General features: G+C 37.7%; 1 protein-coding gene across 1 annotated transcript in view; it reads left to right on the forward strand.

Annotated features, from left to right (window-relative positions):
• BCKDHB (branched chain keto acid dehydrogenase E1 subunit beta) overlaps nucleotides 1–25,557 on the forward strand; it is a 267,647-nt gene that overhangs the window by 58,155 nt on the left and 183,935 nt on the right. The window contains exon 6 of the mRNA XM_061131661.1: nucleotides 2,026–2,134. Within this exon, the coding sequence (XP_060987644.1) occupies nucleotides 2,026–2,134 (109 nt within the window). The remainder of the gene's footprint in view (nucleotides 1–2,025; nucleotides 2,135–25,557) is intronic.

Genomic DNA, 25,557 nt, shown 5'->3' on the forward strand with positions numbered 1-25,557 from the left:
TAGTTGGAGGCTAATTACTTTACAATATTGTAGTGGTTTTTGCCATACATTGACACGAATCAGCCATGGATTTACATGTGTTCCCCATCCCGATCCCCCCTCCCACCTCCCTCTCCACCCGATCCCTCTGGGTCTTCCCAGTGGCACTTGTCTCATGCATCCAACCTGGGCTGGTGATCTGTTTCACACTTGATAATATACATGTTTCGATTATGCCTGTTTTTCGATAACAGAAGTCATTTGTGGATGTGTGTGTATGTTTTATTATTTTTTTCAACCAGATCAAAGTTGTAAAATTAAGTAATGGTTTGCATAATTTTTCAATACAAGCTGTAAGTGGTAGTTTGGGCCAGAAACATTTCAGTCAACAGTTATTTTTGTGCTTGAGCTGAAGATCAATTCATGTTTAATGTCTATTTTTAAGACCTTGCTCCCCTCCACATTTTCTCTTTTATTTTATCCTAAATGAGAATATACATATAGTACAAAGGGCTAAAAATAAACATGAAGAAGGCCGATGAAGAAAAACTAAAATAGGAACATAAGATAAAGACATGGTGTGTTACAATGAGCTATTCATTTAGCAGTCTATTTTCAGAAAATAGTGAGATTTGTGCTATTTTATTTTTTAAATAAAAATCCTTCACTAAAATTGTATAAAAACGATTTTGAAAGTCAAATACAGTTTGCTTCAAGCAATCTTATTTGAGTCTTTGTGATAAATTCAGGTATATTTCGATGATAACTCTTCCTGTGTAACACTTAGGTGTATGCAGTTGTTTAAAAATGATTAAACTGGACAACAGCTTGTGATTTGAGCCAAAGTGGTGTAGAAGTTAAGAACCTGATGAGGGGGATCGGGATTGGGAATACATGTAAATCCATGGCTGATTCATATCAATGTATGACAAAACCCACTGGAAAAAAAAAAAAATAATAATAAAAATAAAAAAAAAAGAAGAACCTGATGAGTCAGAAGAGGTGAAAATCCCTGATGTAGCAAGTGATGTAACCTTGGGCAAGTTACTTGGTTCCTGCTTATACCTCATTCTTTTAATTTCTAAATTGGGGAAAATAATAATTGCTACTTCATGGAATTGCTACGAACAGTAGGTGAATTAATCCACATTGTGAGTTTAGCCCAGTTAACACACTTGCTACCTCCTGTCTTTACTGTTACTTTCCTCCTTATCAACCTCAATCTCAAGAAGGTCCTGAGCCCTTTCTCCAGCTGGAAGTGTACAGGATCCACACTTTGCTTTTAGTTTTGCAGTGAAGTGAAGAAAAGACATGAAAGTGTTAATCCCTCAGTTGTGTCTGACTCTTTTGACCTCATGAACTGTACCCCACCAGGCTCCTCTGTCCATGGAATTTTCCAGGCAAGAATACTGGAGTGGATTGCCATTCCATTCTCCAGGGGATCTTCCTGACCCAGGGATTGAACCTGGGACTCCTGCATTGCAGGCAGATTCTTAACTGTCTGAGCCACCAGGAACTTTTGCTGTAACTACACGTTATATCACCTCGATCATAAAGTTCAGTGGATTATTTTTCCACTTAAGAAGTGAAGGCCAGATTTATTATGGGAAAAGAGATTTTATTTCTGGGGAAATAAGAGATGTTAAATCTGGGGAAGAAACTTGCATACCTTTGAAAGCAGCAGTAACATATTAGCAGAAAAGACTTTGGAGGTCAATACAGGAAGATATTCATAAATTTACTCTTTTGTTTTGGTGAGTGCTCTTTGTGGTTTCCTTTTATTTTTTAATGTATGTGCAAGTTTAGCTCCTTGAGAAAATAACAGTATCTTAATTACCAGAATATGGTGGTCATGTGATAAATATTTGTGGAACAAATGGAATTGTTTTGGACAATATGTAAATTTTATGATTAATAGTAATTAGTCTAAAAATACAAGATTTCTATATTAGTAACAGTTGGTTATTTAAATTTTGACCCTTATGAATGAGTTTACTGGGAGACATTTTCACTAAAATTGTCTTTAAAAATAATCTGTTTTTGCAGGTGGTTGTACCCAGAAGCCCTTTCCAGGCCAAGGGACTTCTTTTATCATGCATAGAGGATAAAAATCCTTGTATATTTTTTGAACCTAAAATACTTTACAGGGCAGCAGGTAAAAATTTCCTTTATTTTATATTTATAAACATCTTTATGCATTTTTTTTTTTGGCACAGCTCAAAATTAGAATTTTTCTTTAATAAGCTTGATTTGTATTTCCATTTTGGAAAAAGTTTCTGATTTCTTCTATACTTAGTTTGTCCTCATCTGTATATTTTAAGTTAACTTTAAGGGAAATCCTCTAGCTGTTTAAATCTTAATTTTGGAAACAAAGAAGCAATATGAAGTGGTAGCAAGAATGTAGGGATTATGTTTTGCTACACAGTAGATGTTAAGTGGATGTGAGTTGAATGAAAAGGTGAATGAACTCATTGTACTAAATAATAAATGCTCTTTTAGCCAAAGTGTGTTTATAGGTCTTCATCTAAATTAGGATTCCTTTGAGAGTGAAATCGTTGTTCAGTCACTCAGTCATGTGACCCCATGGACTGCGGCACACCAGGCTTCCCTGTCCTTTACCATCTCCCAGAGCTTGCTCAAACTCATGTCCATTCAGTCAGTGATGCCATCCAACCATCTCGTCCTCTGCTGTCCTCTTCTCCTCCTGCCTTCAGTCTTTCCCAGCATCAGGGTCTTTTCCAATGAGTCAGCTCTTCACATCAGGTGGCCAAAATATTGGAGCTTCAGTTTCAGCATCGGTCCTTCAAAATGAATATTCAGAGTTGATTTCCATTAGCATTGACTGTTTTGGTCTCCTTGCTGTCCAAGGGACTGTAAAGAGTCTTCTCTAGCACCCCACTTTGAAAGAGAGTGAAGGGGCCACGATTAAGCTGTGACATAAGGTCTACATTGGGATGGGCATCTGAGGCAGACGATGTGTTTGATCACCCTCCTTCTAGCTCAGAATCATCATTCGTTAAACTCTCATCCATGATAGCTACTTTTTCAGCCATAATGTACATTTGATCATCAAACTGTTTATTCTGCCTAATGTGTATTTTGATTTTGAATTTGAGAAACATTGCTTTGGCAAATCATTCTTTTCCTTGAATAGTTAAGCTGAGAAACATTTTGTTTTATGGTGATGTGAATTATGTACATTTAAATGCATGTGTAAAGATATTAAGTTAATGTTCAGTTGTATAGATTTGGCAGTCTTATGTGTCTACATAACCACTATGTAAAATAAGACTGAAAAATTTTCATGGCTCCAGGAAGCTCCTTCCTGCCTTCTCCCTGCCAATCCCTTCTCCCTACCCCAAACTTAGCCACTTTCTAATTGCTTTTAGCGCTGATTGTTGCACACAGTTTTGGGCTTCATATACACAAATCAGTGCTGTATATATTCTTTTGTGTTTGCCTTCTTTAGCTCAGCAAGATAGTTTTGAGATTCATTCATAATGTTACTTGTATCAGGGGTTTATTCCTTATTGCTGAGTAGCATTTCCATTGTATGAATATTTCACAGTTTATCCCTTTCCTTGCTGACGAACAAATGACCATCATTGTTTTTAGTTTTTGTCTATTTTGTACAAGGCTGCTCTGGACATTCTTGCACAAGTGTTTTTGTGAACATGTTTCTTTCTTTTTTAGAGGTGGTGGTGGGGAAATATCTAGAAATTCTATCTAGGAATAGAATTGGTGTGCCACAGAGTAGATGTAGATTGAATGTTCTAAGAATCTACTGAAGAGTTTTTCAGAGTGGTTTTGCCATTTTATATTTCCCTTGGAAATTTGTCAGATTTTCAGTTGCTCTTACTCATACTTTAAATTGAATCTGTATATTTTTTAAGAGCTCTACTATTATCTATCCCATTATGGAATGAAAAGTGACCAACAAAACAATTTCTAATCTTAGGTGAATAGGAAAACATCAGTGTTATACAGAGTAGCTGTTTGATTTCTAATTAATTTGAATACTCTATGAGTATTGTATTTGTCAGGCTAACCAATTCAGGCTAATCAATTAATACAGGTTTTTTTTTTTCAGTATTTAATAAATAGAGACTGAGTAAGAAACATTTACAAAATATTCCCTTTGTTACAGATTTTGAAATTGGGATTGGTGAGGGAAACGTTTAATGTTATAGGATTCCAGCTAAGAGAATGAGCTTGAGAAATTTGTTTTAGGTTTGGCACTGAGAGCAATTATGAAAGAGCTAGATGAGGATTGGGACTCAAAAGTTTTTCTTCAGTTTCCCTGTGATTGATTATGTGCCATTTCAGGGACTTGTTTTTGTTGTTGTGTTGTGGTTTGGTTTTTCTGGCCACTCCCCGTGACTTGCAGGGTCTTAGTTCCTTGAGGAGGAATTGAACCTGAGTCCTTGGCAGTGCTAGCGCTGAGACCTGACCACTGGACTGCCAGGCAATTCCTTCAGGGACTCATAACTGAATCTTTTCTTGATCCCAATCTTGTGTGTTAGTCCCTCAGTCAGGGCCGACTCTTTGTGTCCCCATGGACTTTAGCCTACCAGACTCCTCTGTCCATGAATTCTCTAGGCAAGAATACTGGAGTGGGTTGCCATTCCCTTCTCCAGGAGATCTTCCCAATACAGGGATTGAACCCTGGTCTTCTGCATTGCAGGCAGATTCTTTACTGTGTAAGCCACCAGGAAAGTCCCTTGATCCTCAATGTCTCGGTAATGACTAAAGAAGTGTTAGTTCTTTTATGGCTAGAGAACTTCTCCATAGATGAAAGTAGGCTTGGAAATGAGTTAGCTACCAGAGTCTTTATATGAGTCTTTCTATGAGTGGTTATCAAGGTTGATCCCCAGGGCCAGCCACAGAAGCTCTGTGGGAGCTTCTGAGTAATCCAGGTTGTCAGGCTTCAATTCAAGGGCCTGCTGAATCAGAACCGCTGGGGACTGCCCAGCTTGCTCCATCTTCACAGTCTTCGAGGTTCTTCTGACTCACACTAACTTTTTTTTTTTTGCATTTCATTTACTTTATTGGAAAGAGAGAAAGCCATGACCACAGTATTGTCTATAGAAATCAGCTTCTCAAAAGTCCATAAATTTAGGATGAAGGAGAGCAAAATATGTTAACCCCTGAATACACCACTTTGGAATATTGATTATTTTGAATTCAAGTTACTAAAAAAGCAGCAGGTGCCAGGACACTCTGACCCTCCATTGTCCCATGAAAGCAGGAAATAAATCTTCCATGTGAAACTACCTTCCCTGTGTCAGGAGGTTACAATGTGTCCTTATCACCAGATATAGGGACTTTTGGGCCAAGAAGGCTGGATAAGCACATCTTGTCACTTTCCCACTAATTTGTTACCCCAAACCCAAACTCCTTTGTTTTGCCAATTCTTCATGAGTAACTTTTGAGAATCAGAGTATACTGTCAGTTTGGAAGTAATAGTTATCCCATTTATTTATCACCAGTGGTTCTTATGTAGAATTCAGGATGCCTTTAACCCATAGTTATCTTAGATTCGACCTCTGGTTCAAATCTGTGTCTTGTAGCTGAGCATAGTTCGGTTTCTGCGTTTTGGTTGGGGAATCGGGGCTCTGAATGTTCTGACATTGATTCTTCAATTGCTGCCTGCACGCAGCCCAAAGTTCTCTAGCTCTATCAGTTAATTCTCAAGTCTGCTTTATACTTGCGGAGGAAACTCTAAAATTAAAGTTGTTTGGAATGACATAAAAAAGCTATCAAAATGGATTATTTTGATTCAATAACCTGGATTATCATGCTGGGTGGAAGACAGTTCTGACAGAGTCTAATAGATAAAAGGAGGTGCTTCAGATTTATTTGAAAGATCAGAATAGCCTGATAATTTTTAAGTGGTGATAATAGGAAGACTTGTAGTATTCATAAGCACTAACTTAATAGATTGAATTTTTCCCCTACATTCATTCTTCTTGAATTTTCAGCATACATTTGGGAATAGTTAAAACAAAGGGGACTAAAGATATGAGCCTTTACATTTAAATATTTTTAAAGAGTTTACATTGGGAAAGTTCATAGAGTAATAAATATAGATATATATTATTATATTACAAATACTATTCTGACAATTCTTTGTAAAACTGGGAGTTGTTTGGGAGTTGTGTTCTTTATATAATCACTCATTTAAGTTAATTATCCAGTGATCTTAACACAGGGCTTCAGTGCCTGCCTATTAGTGCAGGAGACTTTAGGGATGCAGGTTCCAATCCTTAGGTCAGTAAGATCCCCTGGAGGAGGGCATGGCAACTTACCTCGGTATTCTTGCCTGGGAAATCCAATGGGAAGAGGAGCCTGGTGGGCTATAGTCCATAGGGTTGCAGAGTCAGACACAAATGAAGTGACTTACCACAGCACAGCACAATCTTAACTCAATAGGACATGGTCAAGTATAAAGAAGAACACAGAAGCTAACTGTTGAGTAGTCTGAGCCAATGTCAATAAAGTCTATGCAGGCAAGTCTTTATTTTGGATATGGATGATATCTTAAATACATAGATATATTCATGAATTATCCAATTTCAAAAAATTAGGCTGACAATAAAACCCATAATAAGACCTTAAGCCTGATGGAAATGAACCCCTCACATGAACATCCCGCTGGGCAGTGAAGTGGCACCTCAGGCATCCAGGTACTAGGGCACTTCTGTCTGGCTTCTCTGTTGTCTTCAACATGGTCCCAGGTGGGTGCTCCATTCCCAACATGACAGATCCATTCCAGCCACCAGGAAGGGGAGAGGGAGTCTTCTCTTTGAAGAATGACATGGAAGTTGCACATATTAAATCTACTCTTATCTCATTGATCAGAACTTAGTCACACCGCAAGAGAGGCTGACAGTGTAGTTGCATGTGTGTGCTCAGTCGCTTCAGTCATGTCCAACTCTTTGCAACCCCACTGACCAAAAGCAAAGCTTGCCAGGCTCCTCTGTCCATGAGATTTTCCTGGCAAGAATACTGGAGTGGATTGCCATGCCCTCCTCCAGGGGATCTTCCCGACCCAGGGATCGGACTTGCATGTCCTGTGGATTCTTTCCCACTCAGCCACCGGGGAAACCGACAAGGTAGTTGAGTGCTGGGCTGAAGACTAAGAATGTTGTTGTTACATAGTGATGGGAGACAGATATCGACAACTACCAATCCCTGCCACAGTTGCTTTTATGGTTTCCAAAAGAAGTTACTACATTTAAGGAGGGGATAGAACTTTTAGGAAAAATAATATGGTTTGACTTGTTGTCTACTTCTAGGGATTTATTTCAGAGTATACTAATGAAATTCTGAGAAAATGATACATTGGTACAAATGGTTAATCACAGCACCATTTATAAGAACAAGAACTGGAAACACCCTACTTGTCAATCACTAGGGGGCTTGGGGTTGGTTGAGTAAATTAAACTGTATCCATTTGATGGATTATACTTCAGATCTCTGTATACTGCTGTGTCAGTCAGGGTCTGGTCAGGCCTCACAATAGTCCCACGGATAAAGTCCCTAAAAGAAGATAGAGTCTCTTGGAGGAGGAACAAGAATAGACAGTGACAACCCCTTTGAGACTTCAGATATTAGAATATCATATAAAGAATGCAAAAAAAGTAGGTTTTATATTTTAAAAGGAGACACTTGAAATTAGAAATAGTAGACAAGCAAATTTGAATGTCTAGAATGTCTAGAAAAGAGAAATAAAAAAATGAAAGAAAAAAAAAATCCCTTCTGATTTAACCAGAAATTACAAACAGATAAAGGAAAAATTAGTAAACTAGAAGATAAGGTTAAAAAAAAAATTTACCAGAAGGTCATCTAGAGAAGCAAAGGGGAGAATAGGAAAGATATTGAGTATGAGGGGAGAATGAGGAAGTCTGAATATGTCTAAGGGACAGAGTTCGGTGAGATTCCTATGATGTTCATTAATAGAATTTTGCTGACAAAGAAGTTCCCTGGTGTATTTTTGCCACTCTGATTGTAATCAGAACTAGATTGGCACAGTAGGAAATATTTCAGGGGGTCCTCAGCTATTACTTATTTTCCCCTCTAGCAGTTATTTTCCCAAATGTGGAGTCATTTTCTCTGTGATTCTTGAAATATTTAAAAGATACTAGGTCAAGAGTTCCTTAGGAAGCTAAAGTATTAAGCATCTAAAAAAAATATAACTTGCTAACTCAAAGATGAATTTTCCCTTAATGGAGAATTTTTATCTATATATCACTAAATCCTATTCAGAAATGGTTCAGTTATAGAACGTAAGAGTTATCCAAGGCTTTAGCTTGTGGGCACAGCTGTCTCCCAGTAGTTAATTTTTTGGAGTCTATTGGTCCTTTATTTTTCTGTGGGACATCTTCCCATGGGCACTGCTCTTAGTGCATTGTATTTGGTCCTGAAGGAGCTGAACTCCATCATCTCAGGGAATGGGTATGTGGCTCCAGTCCAGCGATTCTGACTTTCCTGGGGCTTTCTGTGTGGAGACAAAGCTGCACTTTCTGTGGGCAGTTTGCCTGGGGTGACCTGGGACTGCCAGCCATGTCACTTGGTAAATGATAAATGATGGTCTCTAGTAGAAGACTGTGAGGTCAAACACATGTGTTCACTGTGGGTGGAGAGAAATAGGAACCCAGAGTGAAAATCCTCGCCATTCCTATTCTTTAGGTTAGTCCCTAGACTTCCCTGAGCTCCTCCTTTCTTTCTTTTTTTAAAAAAAATTATTTATATTTATTTATTTATTGGCTGTGCTGCATGGCATGTGGAATCTTAGTTCCCTGATCAGGGATTGAACCTGTACCCCCTGCAATGAAAGCACCATCTTAACTACTGGACCACCAGGGAAGTCCCCTGAGTTCTTTATTTCTTGAATCTTAACTTGACTAATGGATATTTCCCCCAGGTCCTTCTATTTAATCTCATTGTAAGTCGAACTGCCTTTGTGTTTCAGTCTTCCATAAACTTTGCTGATAAAAATTGGTAACCTGACGCATCTAACCTGATAGAGAAAAGATATTCTCTTTTAAAATGAAAACATCCCCAGTTGGATTACCAAGATAAGCCATGGCCTTTCACAGCTTGATGTAAATGCTACTTTTGTCCTCATGCTAAAGCAGGATGCTCATCTGTTTATAATAGTACTTTTTACTTCATAAGGTTGAGATAATCCATGTGTGTATTTACTTACTGTTTATGTACTTTTTTAAAAAAATTTTATTTATTTATTTATTTATTTTTTATTTTTTTATTAGTTGGAGGCTAATTACTTCACAACATTTCAGTGGGTTTTGTCATACATTGATATGAATCAGCCATGGATTTACATGTATTCCCAATCCCGATCCCCCCTCCCACCTCCCTCTCCACCCGATTCCTCTGGGTCTTCCCAGTTCACCAGGCCCAAGCACTTGTCTCATGCATCCCACCTGGGCTGGTGATCTGTTTCACCATAGATAGTATACATGCTGTTCTTTTGAAATATCCCACCCTCACATTCTCCCACAAAGTTCAAAAGTCTGTTCTGTATTTCTGTGTCTCTTTTTCTGTTTTGCATATAGGGTTATCGTTATCACCTTTCTAAATTCCATATATATGTGTTAGTATGCTGTAATGTTCTTTATCTTTCTGGCTTACTTCACTCTGTATAAGGGGCTCCAGCTTCATCCATCTCATTAGGACTGGTTCAAATGAATTCTTTTTAATGGCTGAGTAATATTCCATGGTGTATATGTACCACAGCTTCCTTATCCATTCATCTGCTGATGGGCATCTAGGTTGCTTCCATGTCCTGGCTATTATAAACAGTGCTGCGATGAACATTGGGGTGCACGTGTCTCTTTCATAGGCAAAACACTCTCCGACATAAATCACAGCAAGATCCTCTATGACCCACCTCCCAGAATATTGGAAATAAAAGCAAAACTAAACAAATGGGACCTAATGAAACTTAAAAGCTTTTGCACTACAAAGGAAACTATAAGTAAGGTGAAAAGACAGCCCTCAGATTGGGAGAAAATAATAGCAAATGAAGAAACAGACAAAGGATTAATCTCAAAAATATACAAACAACTCCTGCAGCTCAATTCCAGAAAAATAAATGACCCAATCAAAAAATGGGGCAAAGAACTAAACAGACATTTCTCCAAAGAAGACATACAGATGGCTAACAAACACATGAAAAGATGCTCAACATCACTCATTATTAGAGAAATGCAAATCAAAACCACAATGAGGTACCATTACACGCCAGTCGGGATGGCTGCTATCCAAAAGTCTACAAGCAATAAATGCTGGCGAGGGTGTGGAGAAAAGGGAACCCTCTTACACTGTTGGTGGGAATGCAAACTAGTACAGCCGCTATGGAAAACAGTGTGGAGATTTCTTAAAAAACTGGAAATAGAACTGCCATATGACCCAGCAATCCCACTTCTGGGCATACACACTGAGATATTCTCGTTTAAAATGAAAACATCCCCAGTTGGATTACCAAGATAAGCCGTGGCCTTTCACAGCTTGATGTAAATGCTACTTTTGTCCTCATGCTAAAGCAGGATGCTCATCTGTTTATAATAGTACTTATTACTTCCTAGGTTGAGATAATCCATGTGTGTATACACTTGCTGTTTATGTACTTTTTTAAAAAAAATTTTATTTATTTATTTATTTTTATTTATTTATTTATTTTTTTATTAGTTGGAGGCTAATTACTTCACAACATTTCAGTGGGTTTTGTCATACATTGATATGAATCAGCCATGGATTTACACGTATTCCCCATCCCGATCCCCCCTCCCACCTCCCTCTCCACCTGATTCCTCTGGGTCTTCCCAGTGCACCAGGCCCAAGCACTTGTCTCATGCATCCCACCTGGGCTGGTGATCTGTTTCACTATAGATAGTATACATGCTGTTCTTTTGAAATATCCCACCCTCACATTCTCCCACAAAGTTCAAAAGTCTGTTCTGTATTTCTGTGTCTCTTTTTCTGTTTTGCATATAGGGTTATCGTTACCATCTTTCTAAATTCCATATATATGTGTTAGTATGCTGTAATGTTCTTTGTCTTTCTGGCTTACTTCACTCTGTATAAGGGGCTCCAGCTTCATCCATCTCATTAGGACTGGTTCAAATGAATTCTTTTTAATGGCTGAGTAATATTCCATGGTGTATATGTACCACAGCTTCCTTATCCATTCATCTGCTGATGGGCATCTAGGTTGCTTCCATGTCCTGGCTATTATAAACAGTGCTGCGATGAACATTGGGGTGCACGTGTCTCTTTCAGATCTGGTTTCCTCAGTGTGTATGCCCAGAAGTGGGATTGCTGGGTCGTATGGCAGTTCTATTTCCAGTTTTTTAAGAAATCTCCACACTCTTCTCCATAGCGGCTGTACTAGTTTGCATTCCCACCAACAGTGTAAGAGGGTTCCCTTTTCTCCACACCCTCTCCAGCATTTATTGCTTGTAGACTTTTGGATAGCAGCCATCCCGACTGGCGTGTAATGGTACCTCACTGTGGTTTTGATTTGCATTTCTCTAATAATGAGTGATGTTGAGCATCTTTTCATGTGTTTGTTAGCCATCTGTATGTCTTCTTTGGAGAAATGTCTGTTTAGTTCTTTGGCCCATTTTTTGATTGGGTCATTTATTTTTCTGGAATTGAGCTGCAGGAGTTGCTTGTATATTTTTGAGATTAATCCTTTGTCTGTTGCTTCATTTGCTATTATTTTCTCCCAATCTGAGGGCTGTCTTTTCACCTTACTTATAGTTTCCTTTGTAGTGCAAAGGCTTTTAAGTTTCATTAGGTCCCATTTGTTTATTTTTGCTTTTATTTCCAATATTCTGGGAGGTGGGTCATAGAGGATCTTGCTGTGATTTATGTCGGAGAGTGTTTTGCCTATGTTCTCCTCTAGGAGTTTTATAGTTTCTGGTCTTACATTTAGATCTTTAATCCATTTTGAGTTTATTTTTGTGTATGGTGTTAGAAAGTGTTCTAGTTTCATTGTTTTACAAGTGGTTGACCAGTTTTCCCAGCACCACTTGTTAAAGAGGTTGTCTCTTCTCCATTGTATATCCTTGCCTCCTTTGTCGAAGATAAGGTGTCCATAGGTTCGTGGATTTATCTCTGGGCTTTCTATTCTGTTCCATTGATCTATATTTCTGTCTTTGTGCCAGTACCATACTGTCTTGATGACTGTGGCTTTGTAGTAGAGTCTGAAGTCAGGCAGGTTGATTCCTCCAGTTCCATTCTTCTTTCTCAAGATTACTTTGGCTATTCGAGGTTTTTTGTATTTCCATACAAATTGTGAAATTCTTTGGTCTAGTTCTGTGAAAAATACCGTTGGTAGCTTGATAGGGATTGCATTGAATCTGTAGATTGCTTTGGGTAGAATAGCCATTTTGACAATATTGATTCTTCCAATCCATGAACACGGTATGTTTCTCCATCTGTTTGTGTCCTCTTTGATTTCTTTCATCAGTGTTTTATAGTTTTCTATGTATAGGTCTTTTGTTTCTTTAGGTAGATATATTCCTAAGTATTTTATTCTTTTTGTTGCAATGGTGAATGGTATTGTTTCCTTAATTTCTCTTTCTGTTTTTTCATTGTTAGTATATAGGAATGCAAGGGATTTCTGTGTGTTAATTTTATATCCTGCAACTTTGCTATATTCATTGATTAGCTCTAGTAATTTTCTGGTAGAGTCTTTAGGGTTTTCTATGTAGAGGATCATGTCATCTGCAAACAGTGATAGTTTCACTTCTTCTTTTCCTATCTGGATTCCTTTTACTTCTTTTTCTGCTCTGATTGCTGTGGCCAAAACTTCCAACACTATGTTGAATAGTAGTGGTGAGAGTGGGCACCCTTGTCTTGTTCCTGATTTCAGGAGAAATGCTTTAAATTTTTCACCATTGAGGGTGATGCTTGCTGTGGGTTTGTCATATATAGCTTTTATTATGTTGAGGTATGTTCCTTCTATTCCTGCTTTTTGGAGAGTTTTAATCATAAGTGAGTGTTGAATTTTGTCAAAGGCTTTCTCTGCATCTATTGAGATAATCATATGGTTTTTATCTTTCAATTTGTTAATGTGGTGTATTACATTGATTGATTTGCAGATATTAAAGAATCCTTGCATTCCTGGGATAAAGCCCACTTGGTCATGGTGTATGATTTTTTTAATATGTTGTTGGATTCTGTTTGCTAGAATTTTGTTAAGGATTTTTGCATCTATGTTCATCACTGATATTGGCCTGTAGTTTTCTTTTTTTGTGGCATCTTTGTCTGGTTTTGGAATTAGGGTGATGGTGGCCTCATAGAATGAGTTTGGAAGCTTACCTTCTTCTGCAATTTTCTGGAAGAGTTTGAGTAAGATAGGTGTTAGCTCTTCTCTAAATTTTTGGTAGAATTCAGCTGTGAAGCCATCTGGTCCTGGGCTTTTGTTTGCTGGAAGATTTTTGATTACAGTTTCGATTTCCTTCCTTGTGATGGGTCTGTTAAGATCTTCTATTTCTTCCTGGTTCAGTTTTGGAAAGTTATACTTTTCTAAGAATTTGTCCATTTCATCCAAGTTGTCCATTTTATTGGCAGAGAGCTGCTGGTAGTAGTCTCTTATGATCCTTTGTATTTCAGTGTTGTCTGTTGTGATCTCTCCATTTTCATTTCTAATTTTGTTAATTTGGTTCTTCTCTCTTTGTTTCTTAATGAGTCTTGCTAATGGTTTGTCAATTTTGTTTATTTCTTCAAAAAACCAGCTTTTAGCTTTGTTGATTTTTGCTATGGTCTCTTTAGTTTCTTTTGCATTTATTTCTGCCCTGGTTTTTAAGATTTCTTTCCTTCTGCTAACCCTGGGGTTCTTCATTTCTTCCTTCTCTAATTGCTTTAGGTGTAGAGTTAGGTTATTTATTTGGTTTTTTTCTTGTTTCTTCATGTAAGCCTGTAATGCTATGAACCTTCCCCTTAGCACTGCTTTTACAGTGTCCCATAGGTTTTGGGTTGTTGTGTTTTCATTTTCATTCATTTCTATACATATTTTGATTTCTTTTTTGATTTCTTCTATGATTTGTTGGTTATTCAGAAGCGTGTTATTTAACCTCCATATGTTTGAATTTTTAACAATTTTTTTCCTGTAATTGAGATCTAATCTTACTGCACTGTGGTCAGAAAAGATGTCTGGAATGATTTCAATTTTTTTGAATTTTCCAAGACCAGATTTATGGCCCAGGATGTGATCTATTCTGGAGAAGGTTCCGTGTGCACTTGAGAAAAAGGTGAAGTTGATTGTTTTGGGGTGAAATGTCCTATAGATATCAAGTAGGTCTAGCTGGTCCATTGTGTCATTTAAGGTTTGTGTTTCCTTGTTAATTTTCTGTTTAGTTGATCTATCCACAGTTGTGAGTGGGGTATTAAAGTCTCCCACTATTATTGTGTTACTATTAATTTCCTCTTTCATACTCGTTAGTGTTTGCCGTACATATTGCGGCGCTCTATGTTGGGTGCATATATATTTATAATTGTTATATCTTTTTCTTCGATTGATCCTTTGATCATTATGTAGTGTCCTTCTTTGTCTCTTTTCACATCCTTTATTTGAAAGTCTATTTTATCTGATATGAGTATTGCGACTCCTGCTTTCTTTTGGTCTCTGTTTGCATGAAATATTTTTTTCCAGCCCTTCACTTTTAGTCTGTATGTGTCTCTTGTTTTGAGGTGGGTCTCTTGTAGACAGCATATAAAGGGGTCTTGTTTCTGTATCCATTCAGCCAATCTTTGTCTTTTGGTTGGGGCATTCAATCCATTTACATTTAGGGTAATTATTGATACGTGTGGTCCCGTTGCCATTTACTTTGTTGTTTTGGGTTCACGTTTATACAACCTTTCTGCATTTCCTGTCTAGAGAAGATCCTTTAGCATTTGTTGAAGAGCTGGTTTGGTGGTGGTGAATTCTCTCAGCTTTTGCTTATCTGCAAAGCTTTTGAATTCTCCTTCATATCTGAATGAGATCCTTGCTGGATACAGTAATCTAGGTTGTAGGTTATTCTCTTTCATTACTTTCAGTACGTCCTGCTATTCCCTTCTGGCCTGGAGGGTTTCTATTGATAGATCAGCTGTTATCCTTATGGGAATCCCTTTGTGTGTTATTTGTTGTTTTTCCCTTGCTGCTTTTAATATTTGTTCTTTGTGTTTGATCTTTGTTAATTTGATTAATATGTGTCTTGGGGTGTTTCGCCTTGGGTTTATCCTGTTTGGGACTCTCTAGGTTTCTTGGACTTGGGTGGCTATTTCCTTCCCCATTTTAGGGAAGTTTCCTGCTATTATCTCCTCGAGTATTTTCTCATGGCCTTTCTTTTTGTCTTCTTATTCTGGAACTCCTATGATTCGAATGTTGGGGCGTTTCACAGTGTCCCAGAGGTCCCTGAGGTTGTCCTCGTTTCTTTTGATCCTTTTTTCTTTTTTCCTCTCTGCTTCATTTATTTCCACCATTTTATCTTCTACCTCACTTATCCTATCTTCTGCCTCCGTTATTCTACTCTTTGTTCCCTCCAAAGTGTTTTTGATCTCATTCATTGCATTATTCATTTTTAATTGACTCTTTTTTATTACTTCTAGGTCTTTATAAACAGTTCTTGAATCTTTTCAATCTTTGTTTCCAGGCTATTTATCTGTAACTCCATTTTGTTTTCAAGATTTTGGATCATTTTTATTATCATTATTCTAAATTCTTTTTCTGGTAGATTCCCTATCTCCTCCTCTTTTGTTTGACTTGGTGGGCATTTTTCATGTTCCTTTACCTGTTGGGTATTTCTTTGCCTTTTCATCTTGTTTAGATTGCTGTATCTGGAGTGGGCTTTCTGTATTCTGGAGGTCTGTGGTTCCTTTTTATTGTGGAGGATTAACCCAGTGGGTGGGGTTAGACGATTGGCTTGTCAAGGTTTCCTGGTTAGGGAAGCTTGCGTCAGTGTTCTGGTGCGTGGAACTTGATTTCTTCTCTTTGGAGAGCAATGGAGTGCCCAGTAATGAGTTTTGAGATGGGTCTATGTGTTAGGTGTGACCTTGGGCAGCCTGTATGTTGATGTTCAGGGCTATGTTCCTGCATTGCTGGAGAATTTGCGTGGTAAGTCTTGCTCTAAAACTTACTGGCTCTTGGGTGGTGGTTGGTTTCAGTGTAGGTATGAAGGCTTTTGGACAGTCACTTATTACTTAAAGTTCCATGTAGTCAGGAGTTTTCTGGTGTTCTCAGGTTTTGGGCTTAAGCCTCCTGCCTCTGGATTTCAGTTTTATTCTTTCTGTAGTCTCAGGACTTCTCCAACTATACAGCCCTGATAAGAAAACTTCTAGGTTAATGGCTAAAAGATTCTCCCCCGTTAGGGACACCCAGAGAGGTTCACAGAGTTACATGAAGAAGAGGAGAGGGAGGAGGGAGATAGATATGAGCAGGAGGAGAAAAAGGGGGACTCAAGAGGAGAGAGACAGATCTATGCAGTTGTCTGTTCCCAGAGTGTTCTCCGTAGCCCAGTCACCTACAAAGATTCACAGAATTGGATTGGGAAGAGAAGGGGAAAGGAGGAAATAGAGGTGTTCTGAGGTAGAAAACAGAGAGTCAAGATTGGGAGAGAATAATCTTCGGTTTAAAAATAGGGCTTCTCTTCTTTTTTTTTTTTTTTTGTAAGGTTATAGTGTATTGAAAATGAAAATTAAGGAGTAGTAGAGGAGTACTAGAGGACTTTAAAAGAAATAAGAGAAAAAGAAAAATAGGAAATAGAAGAGAAAAAGGAAAGAAAAAAAAAGAAGAAAAAACAAAAAAAAAGAAAGAAAAAAGAAAGAAAAAAAAATTTTTTTTTTTCCCCGTAATTAAAAAAATCGTAAAAATCTATGGAAATGAAAGTTAAGGAGTAATGCGGGAGTAATAGGGGATTTTAAAGGAAAATAAAAAAGAAAAAATAAAAAAAGGAAAAAAAAAAAAGAGAAAAAAGTAAAATTATATCTAGGAGTTTCTCTGGAGCTGTTGCGGTCAGTGTGGGTTCGGCTCAGTTTCAGCTTGCTCCTCGTTCCAGCTTACACTTCTCGATATCTACAGGCCCCTTCCGGTGTAGTCGGTGTTTTCTAGAGGGATTTTAATCTGTTGCACCAGTCCCTTCTGAAGCAGTTCCCTTTGTTTATTTGGCTTCTGTTTGCCGGTCTCTTCAGAGCCTCATTTCCGCCCTGACATAGGCGGGCGGAGGTGGACTCTTATTCAGGTAGCTAGTTCCGTCACTCTGTGGGGAGGGGCTGGCGCTGCCGGGAGGGGCTGGCGCTGCTTTCTCCGTCTGCACTGCTCAGGCTCCCGGCCGCTCCATATGGAGCGCGCCCGCGCTGCGCGCGGTTCCAGCCCTCGGGTGTTCCACAAAAGCGCGGAACGAAAAGCTGCGCCTGCTCTCTGTGCCTTCCCCGTCAGAGCGGTCCAGGCAGCGAGGGGCTTGGTGGGCGCACTCTCCCCAGGTGTGGCGCGCCCACTCCCTTCCACGGACCCAGTCTCAGTTTCCGCTGGCACCAGTCGGGTGCCTGGGCCTTCTGCCCTCCGCGTCCCCAGCCCCAGTCCCCACCCGCGCTGGTCGGGTGCCTGCGCCCTGTGTCTCGCCGCGACCTTCCCCTCCCCCCTGCCTCCTGCCTCCGGCGGGGCTGGGCCGGTCCACAGCCTGCGAGCTCTTCTCTGGACTTTCTCGGTCTCTTTGTTCTGCGAATTGCCGGCAGTGTGTTCGGGCCGGTTAATTTTCTCTCTCTCTTTTGGTCTCCCACAGTTCAAGTTGGCAACTCACAGAAGCTCCCTCCGATTGTCCTCAGGGCACTCAGGCCCAGACCCTACCCCCAGCAATGCCGCCTACGACTTCCCGGGACGGATCTCCGTCCTTAGCTCTTTTGTCTCACTTTTTATCTTTTATATTTTGTCCTACCTCCTTTCGAAGACAATGGGTTGCTTTTCTGGGCGCCTGGTGACCTCAGCTAGCGGTCAGAAGTTGTTTTGCGAAGTTTGCTCTGCGTTCAGTTATTCTTTTGATGAATTTGTAGGAGAGAAAGTGGTCTCCCCGTCCTACTCCTCCACCATCTTCTGTTTATGTACTTTTAAAATACTTGTATGCTAGACACAATGAGGTATTGTGTAGGCTAGTTGTTAATCCTCATAATAACCTTGCCAGAAATTGTCGCTATTAATACTTTATCCATGAGGAACCTGAGGATGAAACAACTGCCCAAATCCACAGAAACAGGATTCAAATCCAGACAGTCCATCTCTTGAGTACTGGACATATATTCACAGATGGTTCTATTTAATTGTCACAAAAGCTCTGCCAGGTGGTGTTATCCAGAAACTGAAGTTGAGAGAGTTTAAGAAACTTGCTCACAGAGGAATGAGTGATAGAGTTAGGTTTTATTTTATTTTATTTTTAGAGTTAGGTTTTAAACCAAGATGTTCTGACCCCAAAGGTGGCTTTTTGTCGAAAAGCTTACCCTATTTTGCATCCCATTTAAACACCATTGAGTGGAGGGTACCATTGAAACAATCCTTCCTATAGTGTATGGTCCAAGGTTTGACTGTATACTGACTGCTTTAACTTTTCTATTAGCTTAGGATGAATTTGCTTCTTTGAAAGTTATAAAAATTACATGAGACAGTCCACTGTAGGCACAGGTGCTCTGTGCTGTCATTAAGGGACTTGGTCTCATGTTCCGAACTAGAGGCAAAGGCACCTGAGAAATGTAGTTTTCCTGTATTTCAGGGAGAAGAGGTGGAACTGTCTGTGCCTGTCACAGCTCCTCTGAGACTCTTCGATCCCTCATTTTTGGACCTAGTCCCCAAACACTGTTCTATATTCAAATATCTGTGCTGTGGTGACTCTCCTGTATGTCTGGCCCACAACATTTAGAAAGGATTTTTGCAGTTCAGCCACTCACTTTTTATAGTACCAAGATGGAAAAGAGGTCGGTCATCCATTCCTTAGGCAGCAATTTTCTTGAATTTTATTTCTACTAATTTTGAATATACAATAGATATAAAACTTGTACCTTCTAAATCTGGAAGGAAAAAGGAAATAGTGCTTGGGAACACATATTCTGATTATGACATTTAAATTTTTAGAAAATGGCAGAGGGACATTTAGAAGAGGTAGATAAGGAAGAGCCATCTAGACAGTGTAAAAAATATACAAAGTAGTTTAAATTCAAAAAGAAAAATGGGTCAGTGATATTATCACATGTAAGCATCTTGTGGAGAAGCTGTTCTTAGTATGTCTTTTGAACTTGTTGGTTTTATTTAATTGAATAATTCAGGACATTAGTGATACTGAAGTAAATATGACTTTCATCTCTGATTCTTCCTAGTGTGGAGAAATAAGACTAAAAGCTTTTGCTACCTTATTTCCTGAAATCATGCTATCATTTCAGACAAAAATAGATCATAATGATAGCGAGGATTTTCTTTTCTTCTCTTGTAAGCAAATACACAGATTATATATGAATTCACACATTCTGAAGAGAAGAAAATTGTTTTAAGTAGTTTTTGAATGGTAGTAGACTTCAAAAATATTTCTGCCAAATACCAGTGTACACAAAAAAGAATTCGTATTTTTTGTTATAAATTTGTTTTGGTTGGCATCATTAAGCACATTATTTTTGTGCAGACTAGAACATTTAATCCGAAGCATGCTCACTGATAAGAATTAAGTTCCATCTAGTAATGAGAGAAAATTCATGTTAGATGTTAGTTTTTTTTTTTTTTTCCCTTTGTTTTTTTTTTTTTTCTTTTTTCTTTTTTAATTTTTATTATTATTATTTTTTTTTGATGCATAGAATTTAAAAAAGCAAATAATGTTATCAAAAATAGTAGTTCCTTACTTCAGCCTTTAGCAAATTCATGTTTCTTTCCCCACAGGCAATCATTTCTAGTAGTTTCTTGTAATATTTTATATCATCAGATTTGTATTCATAAATAATATGCTTACACAGCTTTTTAAAGTTTTAGGCATTATAATTTAACTTTCTACTAGAATTTAGCCCATCAGTTCATGGCAAATAGAAGGGGAGAAAGTAGAAGCAGTGATAGATTTTATTTTCTTGGACTCCAAAATCACTATGGATGGTGACTGCGTCAATGAAATTTAAAGATGCTTGCTTCTTGGAAGGAAAGCTATGACAAATCTAGACAGCATATTAAAAAGCAGAAACATCGCTTTGCCAACAAAGGTCTGTATAATCAAAAGTAGAGTTTTTCTAGTACTCAGGTATGGATGTGAGAATTGGACCATAAAGAAGGATAAGTGCCGAAGAATTGATGTTTTCAAATTACAGTACTGGAGAAGACTCTTGAGAGTCTCTTGGACTGCAAGGAGATCAAACCAGTCAATCCTAAAGGAAATCAATCCTGGATATTCATCGGAAGGACTGTTACTGAAGCTCCAATAGTTTCACCACCTGATGCGAAGAGCCGACTCATTGAAAAAGACCCTAATCTTTCCATCTGGGAAAGATTGAAGGCAAAAGAAGTGGGCAATAGAGGATGAGATGGTTAGAGAGTGTCACTGACTCAGTGAATTTGAGCAAACTTCAGGAGATAGGGGAGGACAGAGGAGCCTGGTGTGCTGCAGACCGTGGGGTCACCAAGAGTGAGATGTGACTTAATGACTGAACAACAGCAACAGCAAAGAATTTAGCCCCCTTCTTTCCCTTAGCTGTGCCATTGCTCCTCTTCAGAATATCCAAACTTTAAAAAAATATCTCTATAGAATCATAGTGTATAACTTTTTAGTGTATAATTATAGTGTATAATTTTTGGTCAGGTCATTATTTAGTGTTCACATTGCTATGACTATATTGGTCTGATTCACAACTGAGCCAAAAAACGGTATGGTTTTATTTCCTCTTCGGTATACAGCACTTTGTCTTCTCTGAAATGTTTTTTTCTCTTCTCTTTTCATTTGCTTGATTTCTCATGTTTCTATGACTAATATAATTCCTACGATCCTCAATGTACTCTTGTTTTTTAATTATGTTCAGACACATTAGGTGGTCAGTCGGGTTCTTCTTTATCCCGTAGGCAACTCTCTTTTTTGGGGGCCATTGATTAATGTAGTTAAGATTGTAGATTTTTGAACCAGACTGCCTGAGTTTGAAGTACTGACTCCACTGCTTACCAGTCAGGTGACTTTTGGCAAGCTGTTCAACCTCTCTGTTTTAGTTGTCTCAGTTATGCAATGAGGATAATGACAGTACCTACCTCATCAAGTTGATTTAAAGATGAAATGAATAGATTTGAAGATACCAACACAATGAGAGTTCTCAGTGCTGCTTGTAGCTGATGTGACTCCCAAGGATAACTCAGTTCTATCCTTAGTCTCAATATGTGATTTTAAGAAATCTATTTTTATATCAGCTGCTTTATCTATACATGTGAGGGCAGTGATAAAATTTGCTCAATGCAACTTGGAAGTCCAAGAAAGTTCAATTACCCCATCTAAGCTACTTTAGTTTTCTCTTTTTTTTCAATTAAAAAAAAATACGCCTATTGAAAATAACATGTTTTAATATTTCAGTGCAGACAACATTATAGTTATGTGGTTAGCAATGCCTCACATTGTTTTCTTAAAAGGATTAGTTTTTTCTTATTATAGAGGTACCTCATGGTCGACTGGCAAGCTTTGATGCTTTACAAACCACTGAGGGGCCTAAATCAACTTTCTGTACCACTTGTGTACAGGCCAGCAATGTAGGCTGAACTCACCTGAATAGGTCAGGTTTCAGGTGGGCTCTATAATAGGTCTGTCATCAGTTGCAAGTCAAGTGTAGGTTGAATTTGCCGATGTTAGTTGGGCTGTCTCATGTATCTGGAGCTGTGGTTGGTGCGCCTTGGTCTACCTGTCTCATTTTCCAGCACGCTAGCTCAGACTTGTTCACATGCTGGAAGCAGCTGTCACAGAGAGCAAGCAGAAACATGCGAGGCTTTTGAGTCCCAGGCTAGGAACTGGTACACCATCTCTTCCGCAAGAGCGTGTTGGCCAGAGCAAGTCACAAGGCCAGGCCCAAGTTCAGGACGGGGGCAAAGAGATTTCCACATCTCCGTGGGAACAACTGCAAAGTCACATAGCAAAGGGTGTGGATAGATGTTAAAGGATTATGACTAGTTTTTAATATCTTGTATGTTTGTTGAAGCTTCTGAAAAGTACAAGAGCCATGATAAAAGGAGCTTATAAATCCACCCCCTGACTCCTGTTGATTTTTGTTGTACACACTGCTAGACTTGTATCTATAGCTTTAAACATTTTATTGCTGTCCATGTATTTGTTCTCATTTGTTTGATTGCAAGTGACTTTTTACTTTTGATGTTTTTAGTTTCATATTTGTTTATTTTGTATGAACTGTTCACATAGACTTCAGTCTTAACCTTGTGAAGTAGCATTTATTGTAAACCTAAGATGAGCAGGAAATTTAGCGAATAGATCATTATCCTATTTTGTGTGAAAAGGCCTTGAACTAGTATTGAAAAGCAAGAAGAATCAGAAGGTTTGCAACTTGAAGTACAAAATTACCTTGAATTTGTTTATATATATTCTGTGATTGAGCTGGTAAGAAGAAATATTCATGGACTAGGGCCCAGTAGAATTTTCCTAATACTCTGGCACATTCTTTATACTATTCATTCACTTGTGGGGCTAATTTTGGATATTAAACAGATGTCTATTTTTGATGATTGGCTTAATCCAACTGGGTACATTGTCAATGCCTGAGCTTACACTATATATATAAGATCATACTATAAACATTGTTCGGTACTTTGCAAATCTTTCCCCATACATTTACATTTATACGAATATGTGTTATACAGAACATACATATACAAATAATAAAATGTGTTATGTGTAACTATTCTGTAATTTGCTTGTCTTCCCAATTTATTTTGGATACATTTTTAGTGTCAGTTCACAAAAATTTAGCTGATTTTTTGCTTGTAAAGTTTCTTGGAACATACTATAATTTATTTTTTCTCCTATTATGGAGCTTTGAATTGTCTGTAAATTCTGCCCATTCTAAACAGTGCTGAACTAAACATTCCTACTTATATATATTTAGGCATACGGAAGGAGAAAATTATAAGCCTGATTTTTTTGTAGTATAAACTTTTAATTTATATTTTTAAATTTTATTCTTGTTTTCTATAAACTTCTTACAGTCTTTCATTAAGCCCTGAGTAATAAATAATTGATGAAGGCAGAAACTGTGAATCTCCAAATGGCAACTAATGAAAAATTGGAAGGATCAGGTATTACTGACAAAGATACTATGGGGAGACAATATTCAATATATAACTATTTATAGCCTGAACTAAAAATTGAAAACTGAAAATGTTTGTAAGACATTTAACTTGGAAATACTAAGAATAAAATGCTTACATTTTTATTCTCCTATGTATCAGAATTTAGCCTGTTCTTGTATTTTTAAAACTTTCTGTGTTCTGTTAGAAAAAGTGTCTTTTTAGTCTGTTTATTAGAAGTTCATTTTGTAAGAAGTAGATCTCAATAGTTTAATGTTACCTTCTGGGAAATGTCACCATTATATCTATATGGGCTATACCCACGGGCTGGTTGTCATTGAGAGCAGCATCTATCCTATTATTTGGAAATACATATTTATTTCCAAAAATGTATTATTTGGAAAATATACAGTTTCTAAGGATTTTTTTTTTTAAGTTGGCAAAAAAATTAGAACTTTTTTCTTCTGTTCTTTGCAGCTTGCCTGTAATGATTCTTCTTCTCCAAGAATGTGGTTGTTTCCGTTTATTAAAACTTTTAATGTTTGTGAATAAATTTTGTAGGTATTACCATTATGTTTGGCACACTCTTTTGTTAGGATTATTACTAGGTGTTTCATTTTGTTGTTGTTGCTGTTATGGGTTAGATTTTTTTTCCACTACGTATTTCTAATTGGTTATTATTGGTATATGGAACAGCTATTGATTTTGTATGTTAATATTGTGTTTGGAGACCTTACTCGATTCCCTAATAATATTTCAGATAATAATAATGTTAGTAATATTAATTATCTTAGATGTTCTAGGTAAAAGGTCTTATTCTCCATAGCTAATGATAATTTTACCTCTTTTTTTCCTCCAATAATTGATGAGATGGTTCTTTTTTCTTTATTAGAACTGTCTCATCCTTTAAACAAATTTTTATTGAAGTATATTTGATATATGATATTATATAAGTTACAGATATACAATATACTGATTTACAGTCTCTAAAGTTTATACTTCACTTAAAGTTATAAAATATGGGCTATATCACCTGCGTTGTACATTATATCCTTGTGGCTTATTTTGTTTATTATTTTGGCTGTACTGAGTTTTTGTTGCTGCCTGGGCTTTTCTCTGGTTATGGCTAGTGGGGGTACTCTCTAGTCATGGTGTGCAGGCTTCTCATTGCAGGGCTTCCCTTGTTGTGGAGCATGGGCTCTAGGGCGTGCGGGCTTCAGTAGTTGTGGCATATGGGCTCAGTGGTTCCAATTCTTGGTCTCTAGAGCATAGGTTCAATAGTTGGGGTGCATGGGCTTAGTTGTTCCATGGCATGTGGGATCATTCCAGACCAGGTATCGAACCCATGTCTCCTGCACTGGCAGGTGGATTCTTTACCACCGAGGCACCAGGAAAGCCCCTATTTTTAAATTTCTTAATGGATTCATTTGAAAAGTGCTACATCACTGATCTGCTTGGTGACACAGAAAGTGGTATTCTGTAGAGAACATGTATACTAATCATTATTTGTCAAAAAATGAGTGGGAAGAATTAGATTCTGAAAGTAGAGCCTGACAAATGGCTTAACTAACTTATTTTGCTTATATTTTGTTATGTAATATATAGAGGTGATCTGTAATATTCACATCAGATTAAGTCTAAAGTTTTTTCTTTCAAAAAGGAATAATAATTCCAAATGTTGTGTAGGTTTAACTCACTGTTCAACTAAATTTAACAGTTTAATTTTCTTTCTTAGAGGTTCATAAAATAATGGTGATTTTGCAATTGACTATGAAAATTAAAATGTTCTTTTTCTATGTCCACATAATTCTTTTTGTTAGGAGATTTTTTTTTTTTGCGTTTAAACTCTTGACATGCTGATGGAGAATGGCTTTAAAATAGTGCCTCCCCTCCAATTCAGCATTGCATTATTTTCTTTATTATTTTGCCACTTTTTCTTGTAAGAATCTGTATGAATGAATTTCATTCATATGTAGCTCCTCACTATAGCAAATGTATAGGAAACTAGTTACTAAAGGAATTCTAGTGTCTTAAATATGAAAAATGGACAATTGCTACTAAAATGGTTGATGGGTGAACTTATACTGAGTTATTTGATGCTGTGCCATACAGTACATGAGGAAAAAACCCCAAAGAGTAATGGCAAAGATTGAACAGGGTGTGTTACGAGTCTGGGTGAATTTTGGCATATACACCAAGTACACCGATGCACACTGTGGAGTAACATCCATCTCGTAAAAGCTTTTCTGTTAAATACGTGAGACAGGAAAATGTGATGAGGC

Source organism: Dama dama, chromosome 28 (genome assembly GCF_033118175.1).
Source record: "Dama dama isolate Ldn47 chromosome 28, ASM3311817v1, whole genome shotgun sequence".
Classification (NCBI taxonomy): Eukaryota; Metazoa; Chordata; class Mammalia; order Artiodactyla; family Cervidae; genus Dama; species Dama dama.